Source organism: Belonocnema kinseyi, chromosome 9 (genome assembly GCF_010883055.1).
Source record: "Belonocnema kinseyi isolate 2016_QV_RU_SX_M_011 chromosome 9, B_treatae_v1, whole genome shotgun sequence".
NCBI lineage: Eukaryota > Metazoa > Arthropoda > Insecta > Hymenoptera > Cynipidae > Belonocnema > Belonocnema kinseyi.
The window spans coordinates 11816639-11825075 of NC_046665.1; the positions used below are offsets into that span (position 1 = coordinate 11816639).

General features: G+C 38.0%; 1 protein-coding gene across 9 annotated transcripts in view; it reads left to right on the forward strand.

Moving 5' to 3' along the window:
* Positions 1-2103, forward strand: part of LOC117180904 (angiogenic factor with G patch and FHA domains 1) — a 600913-nt gene extending 598810 nt beyond the window's left edge. For 8 of the 9 annotated variants that reach the window (XM_033373513.1, XM_033373511.1, XM_033373509.1 and 5 more), the window contains one exon: positions 1759-2103. In XM_033373513.1, coding sequence (XP_033229404.1) covers positions 1759-1902 — 144 coding nt within the window. In that variant the 3' untranslated portion in view covers positions 1903-2103. The remainder of the gene's footprint in view (positions 1-1758) is intronic. The other variant, XR_004468075.1, reaches the window with a different exon arrangement.
* Positions 2104-8437: the final 6334 nt, after the last annotated feature.

The following is an 8437-nucleotide window of genomic DNA, read 5'->3' on the forward strand; positions in this document are numbered from 1 at the left end:
TGCCAAGCTTTCACTTCCTAATAGCCTAAAAAGCATCCCTGCGTGTCAACAATATGCTAGAACACTTGCGGGAAAAATGCAGAAGGCGGTTGTCCTTGGGTCGCCCTGTGTTCTTAGGGTCCACGAGGCTTTTGCTGGATCGTCGTATTGACAATTTTCCAGGGGTGGTCCCGAAGGAATTAACCCACAAGCGGAGGTGTGAAAACCATGCTGAAAGCTGAACGGCATCTGGGTGAGGTATCTAGAACGGTGACTCTGGGATACCGTGCGACCTCTCGGAGTACGTAGCCTTATCCTTGCATGCGGGGCTCTACAAGGATGGACGAACCCCTTTCCCTAGCTTCTCGTGGAAACAACAATGACAGCACCAAACATAGTTGTAGTAAGTGCGGTTTAAAACAACAGAACGCGCAGGGCTCCCGACAATGGGTCGGCCAACAATGCCGACCAATCTAGAGCTGGGGGAGCCAATGAAAATGGATTCAATGTGATCGATCGGCGATCACGACTTGCTAGAATGCTACGATGCGAGTGTGGCCCCTGAACGGGGTTACATGGCACGGCTGCATGCTCTGTGGTGCGAGAAACACCCGGAGCTATCGCACTTTTCGCAGCAACGTCTGCGAAACCATGCTGAACTACTCCGAAAAAGGGGCTATGTAAGCGGAACGCCTACTGTACCGCAGCTAGAACAAGCCGGCAACAGAGAAAGTGAGGCGACACTAAGACCAACTGCGGGCAGGCATCCAATAGAGGAAGAGCTATGCTTTACGACCCGGAGAAACATCAACACACTTAACAAGTCAAAGCTGCTGACCATCAGGCAGCATATTGTTGAGAGAATACGGATACTATCTGACGCTAAGAGAAGTCCAGAGCGCAGGGAGAGGTGGGTCAGAGAAGATCAGCAGTTTCTCTCTGACCCATCTCGACTCTTCCAATACCATCCGGTTACTGTCGAACACCCACCTAATCCAGAGGAGGTCGAAGTATTTTGGAGAGAGATCTACGAAGTGCAGCATAGACTGGACGAAGACTTAGAAAATATAAATAGCTTCAAGGAGTTATGTGTTGCTCTCATAACACAGATCGAAAGTAAATATTCCGATCCCGGAATATTCTGTTAAACTAATCGTCATTGGTGGATATAGAAAAAGAAACAATATAAGAAGTTCTTCTTCGGTTCTTCTTTTTTACGACCCTATTGAGATTATATGGCTGTAAAAAATGTGATATTATGAAATTGCATTAGTTACCCAAAGGTCATATATTAGTACATAGATTACGATGCATGTGTTATCTAAAATATTTACTTTTCATATTTGTATCAAAAACTATCACTGTAAAGAATATATGATTTTGATAGATTTCCATTAAAATTAATAATGAACCGGATTTCCTAAATTGTTTTCTTTATTCTATTATATTAAACCTAAATCACAAAAATAAAACCTTAATAGGCAAACCCTAAATTCCAAGCTGCTATAAAGTACCCAGCACGAAGTTGCAAACAGCAAGGTCCAAACCCATAAGATCCGCATACGGCGGACTTGGATATATGGCCGAAATTATAAGAGAGTCCGGGACTGCGAAACCCTCAACATTTTCGTAAGCGTATGTATGCGAACTATCTTGTTCTCGCGATAACTCAAAAACTGATTAAGACCTCTTGCTAGAAATCATATCAGTATCAGAAAATCTTAAAACTTTTAATTAATATAGATAATATTGGAAGATAAAACTCAAGATTTGTTTTAGGTGCAATTGGTGCAAAACCATGATAAATCAGGTCTTGGATTCGTGAACATGGATCTCGTTGAATGTGCGGCGGATTCATGCACTGGAAAGAAACAAGCACTTTGGCGAAAGACGCAGCAGCGATACAACGAAACCCAAAATTGAATTGTTAAAATTTCTATACCACAATATTATATACGTACTGTTATAAAAGTTTTGTGGTATAGCTATTTCAATTTCTAAATGTTGTGAATTAGGTAACAATTTTTTTTCTAAAGTCTACTCTTGATAAATTAAATATGTGGGTGTGTCTATTTAGACTTCCGTTTGGGAAGATTCTTCGAAGATCAAATAAAGTTTCGAACCTAGACTAGACGTATAAGTAGTGCTATTACCCTGGATATCCTTGATATCCAAATTTCCGCCTTGCGGGATATCCGACGTGTTATCCCTGGGATATCTTTGGGACAACCTGGGACATGAATGGGATCAAATGAGATATCCCGGTATATCCTATTGCTGTGAGGGTAAGTTTTTAACAGATGTATTCATAATCGTAATACCGAAATAGGTGAAATTTTGATTTTACTTAAAAGTGTCATATCTTGTCTACAAAAATGCTCAGAAAAAGAATGACCGCTGGATTGCTATAGATCTATATTGTTTTCTTGTTTTTCTGGTATATCCCTTAAGTCACATTGTTTCAAAACTCGTAAAATGTTCTAAAAATAAGAAAAAAATGGCTGTGGTTGAAAAATACGGCAAACATATTAAAAAGAATGGCGCTAATCCCTAATGTATATGAATTTTAGTGCCACCCTACCGATAGAAATCTCAGAATATATAGTTAAGATTCTCAGGCTCTGAGAAGCTCTGAGAAATTCTTCACAAGCACTCCGGTAGATTTTTTTAAAGGTCCAGGTAGCTCGTTTAAATAGTCTGAAGGCTTTAAAATCTTCTTTCCGACATTGAAATAAGAATACGATCATAAATAACAAGCAGAGAGGCTGAAGTTAAAATCCTTGGTGGCCTCCCTTTATGAAAAATCATGGTCTTGGTCTTTGACATATTAACGTCTAAAAAATTTAGACCACAATACTCACCGAGGATATTCAGATCTGCAATCAACAAAATAAAAAAAAACAGGACTTAGTAGTTCCCCTTGGAGAACCCTGCAAGTCACGTACACCTGGTAAGTGAGTCCCTTAGGTGTACGGATGGACATCTTAGCTGGATCGTAAAGGCTTTTCATTATCCTAATGAATTTCGTGTCAATCCCCAGCTTGAATAGTTTAGACCAAAGAAGGCCGTGATTTACTGAAGGAAAGGCTCTTTTAAAATCAGCGAAACACGCAAAAACTTTACGTCCAGGAGCGGAGAGATTCGTGTAAATATTTTTGCAATAGCATTTACGAGCGCAATATCTGTGTAAAAGCCCGGATCTTCTTTACCACCCTTCTTGAATAACATGCACGTGATGATAGTTGCCCAGGAAGGGGGAAACTCCTCAGTCTCCTGGGTCCTCCTGAATAGACACTGAAGATAGTCTAGACCTAATTCGGGTAAAGCTTGGTAAAACTCGACGTGGGCACCATCGAGTTCAGGGGCTTTTCCTTTTTTACATTTGCGGGTAGCAGCCTTGATTTCCTCTTTTGAGATCTATACATCCAGAAGGGGATGCGTGTTTACACCCCAAAAAAGATCAAGGTTCACTTTAGGAGGATACATCGTATTCGCAAAAGCTTGCCATGATTGAATATTACTACCCTGTGCAAGTTTAGGCGTAAAGTAGTTAACCGGCTCTCCAAAACTGGGACGTCCCTCTGGCAAATGCAAGACCCTCTTGAAAGGATTTCTCATACAAATTTTTTTTAGAAATCAACAGTGAGCTATAGGCTTTTTTATCTAAATTAAATTCTTTTATATCATCCAACGCGAACCCTGACCTTTTCCACTATTTCAGGCTATTTTCAGTTTTTCTTTCAGCAATGAAAGGTGCCCAGTCGAACCAAGGCTTTCTCCATATAAAGCGCGAAGAATTATCAGGAATCATACAAGCAGTTGAAGCCGCCGCCCTAATTGCCGAGATAAGACTTTCGTTTAAGTCAGCCACCGAAGAGACGAGCGCCTTTTGCGAATACGGTAGAATCAGTTAATATAAGAAAACCCCCCTTTTATAATAACAATAATATAATAATAACAATAGAATATAATAACAAAACCACGTAGTTCTAAACCATCAATCAGGGCTGTACCCCATTTACAAATGATAGGATCGGCTACCATTCTCTCCGAGCTCGCATTCGCCCCCACTGGTATAATATCAGGGCATACTTGATTCAAATCCCGATCCGCGCATTTAAGTCGCCCCCCCCAGGAATTATAGGCGTGAAAGGATGTATCTCTTCTAATCGATCAAGGACCGCATTCAAACCATCGCGTAAATATACATGGTCAATACTCGGTTTAAAATAAATAATACCTACGATAAAAACCATGGACTGATCTGCGCACTTTACAAAAATCCACTCAAAAGAAGTATCCAACAAGTCGCAGGGAAACCCTTTCCTTCTCACAAATATTGCTAACCCCCCACTACCTCTACCAAATGGACTTACTCGATTCGCATCCACAGTGAAGGAGCCATGCTGAGATAACCAAGAAGGAGTTTTAGGCGCCGATAGGAGCTAGGTTTCGGTCAAGCATAAAATATCCGTGTCCAAGTTAAACATTGCTAAATCTCTGACCTTAGAAAATCAATAACAGTTCCAGAAAACAATCCGAGCTAACCTCCCACTCACCACCGAGGACAGATCATTTCCTGTCCTTACGGGAGCTCTTCGGTGCTCTTCGTGGAGTTTTTGATGAGAAATTCTGGGTGAGTTGAAAGGAACACTAATCACAAAATTTTGAGACATCGCAGCGTTGTTGTCTCAGGTTTCCACTGCATGGCGCTAGCATCCAGACAAAATGCTTAAAGTTACCGAAGGAACGCTTATTAACTGCTCCTAGAAGAAAATGCACTTGAAGGCGCCTTCGGCCCATGTACATGACAGGTATTTTATTTTTTTAAGTTTGTAACGCTGAAAGAAAAAGTATTGCGATTACTCCGTGAGTTTCTAATGCAAATTTTAACGTAAAATCCGAATTTCAACAATTTAAAAGTTGGTTTTGATGTTTTTTGAGTTTTTTTTTAAAAGGAACCGATTGGGGTCTTTACGGGTACTTCGTATAGGCTCCATTCGGTTCCTTCGGTCCCCCAGGGTCATTAGGTACCTTATTAGGGAGGGTCCTACGCAGACACCTACATAGGATCATATGTCAATTTATATAGGTGGTACCTATAGGTGTAACATATAGGATCCTTAGGAAGATCCTATATAGGATCGTATGTAGGTTTCTATATAGGATTCTATATAGGAACATATATGGGTGCTTCTCACGAAAGTGTCCCTCGCCGGGTCGAGTTTTATAAAAACAATGTTTTAGCTCTTTCAACTTATTCCTGTCGTAATATATTCTCCAGAAATCCAAAAACAATATAAAAACAATATTTTATACAAATGTACACTAAAATGTAGAAATGATACAAAAATAGTGCGCGAAAAATCTAAGAGTATTAAATATGTCCGTAAAACGTTGTGAATTCATCACGGGAACATTTAAAAATTTTTTTACATAATTAACTGTGCAGAACAGCATTAGTTTTATGAATGATTTTGGCAAAACATTACGCGATAATCACAAGGCTTGACGGCGAAGTCCTTATATATCATAAAGATTTACATAAACAATATAGTAGTTGTCAATTAGAGGACGAGAAAGAACATTTTCCCATCCGGACATAAAAGGCTTCGGAGACTACTCGCTTCGGAGGTTACACTCGCACTTATCTTTTTTTTAATTGTTTATTTATAACGTGATTATTCATCATTGATAAGTAACTATGCGTAGTATCTTGAAGTGTAGATCCAGACCTTTTAATTTATGTGTTATAAAGTACAATATATAGTATTTTAAAGTACTTATTATAGTCAATTAGAATGGTCTTCGATTTTATGCAAAACTTGAAGACATAATGTGAGGGTTATCTGAAGTATGAAATTCACAAGTTGGAAATTTAGTGGAATAATTTTTTGGTGGTATTTGATCTATATTTAAACATAGCATAGCTACAATATGAAACAAATGAGTATCATTTAACTAGATATGCCCCGAAGGTTAAAAAATCAATCCGATTGGAGACACACGAAGAAGGCTTCAGAAATTACGAATTTTGAGCCATGTATTTAAATATAAAAATTATAACTGGTTGAAAATATTTTTATCATCTTGGGAAAACTTTTCTATATCAGAGTGCACAAGTGAAACTATAATAAGTGAGAACCGCCGTGTTAGGCTGAGTTAAAATGGACGCGCGGAGGTATACTTTCGTGAGAACCACCCATATAGGTGAGGAGAACCACCCATAAATCTGAAAAAACATGGTTTCGGAAAAGCTGAAAATGTGCTCAGTTATTGAGTTCTTAGCAGAAACCAATCTGATGAATCTTTCGAAAGTTATCGAGCCTACACAATACTACATACTACAGACAGACAAACAGGCAGACTCCTTCAGAAGGTTAGTTTTTCCTGACTCAGGGAGTCTCAAAACGTGGAGATTTGATGAAAACCGACCATGTCAGATTTTACGCAAGACCAACACAATAATCTTGTCATTCCCATTTAACGTTCGTTTAGGCACACCGCGATCCTTTATAACATTCTAAGGATATATATAAATATCCGTACAGAATATATGAATATATATATCCTATGTCAGGACATATGAATATCCGGCCAAAAAATTATTGAACTTTGAAAAAAGTGGTCTCAAAAATGTTCAAAATACGCTCACGTTTTTATTTTGTATCCAAAATGGTTGTCTAACGAACTTGACCTTCATTTTAAGATAGTAAAAGAATTTACAAAAGGAAATCCAATCAGTCAATTCTTTGAAATGTTATCTATCGTCCTAACCGTGTGATGGCGATTGTGCGGCCTGGCATTAACGAGCAACACTAACGAAAAGTCGTTGTGCGACTAGGATGAGATGCGCAAACTAAAATTCGCCGGCGTGCGCGCGCAGTCCTCAAAAGTACTTCATTAAAGAAATTTGATTCTTTTAATTTAGCAGAATTTCCTAATTCAAATCGTAATGTATCCTGTATATTCGAGTTTTTCAGGTAATCCTAGTAAGAGACTCATAATTGTTCTAAACAAGACCACTTTACCGATTTTATATTTGTGGTATTTCATATTTCACACGTGACCTAGTGGAACTCCTATGAGCATTGAACTTAAACTTTGAACGGAAATCACATAGGATGTCTTCATGGTGTCTTTATGATGACTTTATGATATCTCCGTGTTATTTATAAATTTATGATAAAACATTTTTTCCATTTTTAGAACAGTTTCGGGCTTTCTCTAGAGTATGTGTTTGGGTTCGTTCACATTTTCGCAATAAAACTTAGAGAAATCTCTGAGCTAAAATATTTCTAAGTTGAAGCTTAAAAATAAATCTTAAAAATTAAGTCTCATTCAGTTTTTTGTAATATTTTAGAGCATTTAAGCATTCAAGTCTTGTGAGAGAAATATATAGAAATACTTTGAATTTTGGTTGATTCCGAATAATCATAATCTTATACAAGACGCTTCAAAGATGTCCTAGGGACATCCTTACGACTTTGTCCCCTGGATATCCTTTTAAGACATCATTCAGACGCTGAAATGCCAAACATAGGACCTTTTAAATACATCCTTAAGCCGTACTGATAAGATCTTTAAGATATTATTTATGGGACTAAATTAGAACGTCTTTATTACGACCTCATGACGTCTTTTTGTGAAAGCCTAAAGACGTACACGTAAACACGTATATAGAGCCTCTGCAAAGTACCCGTAACGACCCTATTCGGTTCCTTTTTAAAAAACTAAAAAAACAGCAAAATCTACTTTTAAATTTATGAAGTTAGTATTCGAAGTTAAAATTTGCATTTGAAACTCACAGAGTAATCGCAATACTTTTTCTTGCAGCGCTAAAAACTTTCAAAAATAAAATACCTGCCATTTACATGGGCCGAAGGCGCCTTCAAGTGCATCTTCTTTTAGTAGCAGTTAAAAAGCGTTCCGTCGGTAACTTTAAGAATTTTTTCTGGATGTTAGTGCTAGTGGAAAGATTCCCTGGTAAGTGCTCCACGGAAATTCTACAGAAATTCCGTTTTTCCCCAGAAATTCTATTAACATCCTGTCCGCAATTCACAGCCTGTAATGGACTCTGGAAGTTCCTATAAAATTTATCTATCAGTAACGCTACCCCAGGTGCACTCCAGTAGGTCACGCTCGTCATCCCAACAAATTTAGTTTGCACCAGGTGCAAACAATATTTTTTCCTCGAGGAAGTTGAGGTCTAAATGAAACTTTGGAGGTAACCAACCAATTTTTTTCATGACCGCGTTATTGTGCAATAACCTCCAAGGGCACCAGGTGTAAAACATACATCGCACATAATGTTGAATTATTACTAATTTTTCTAAATAAATCTCTTTAAAAACTGAATGATTATAAAGTAATTACGACATAATAGAATTATATGCGCATTCATTTTCAAAAAAGTTTTTTTTATTAAATTTAACAGTTATAAGTATTTTACAATGAT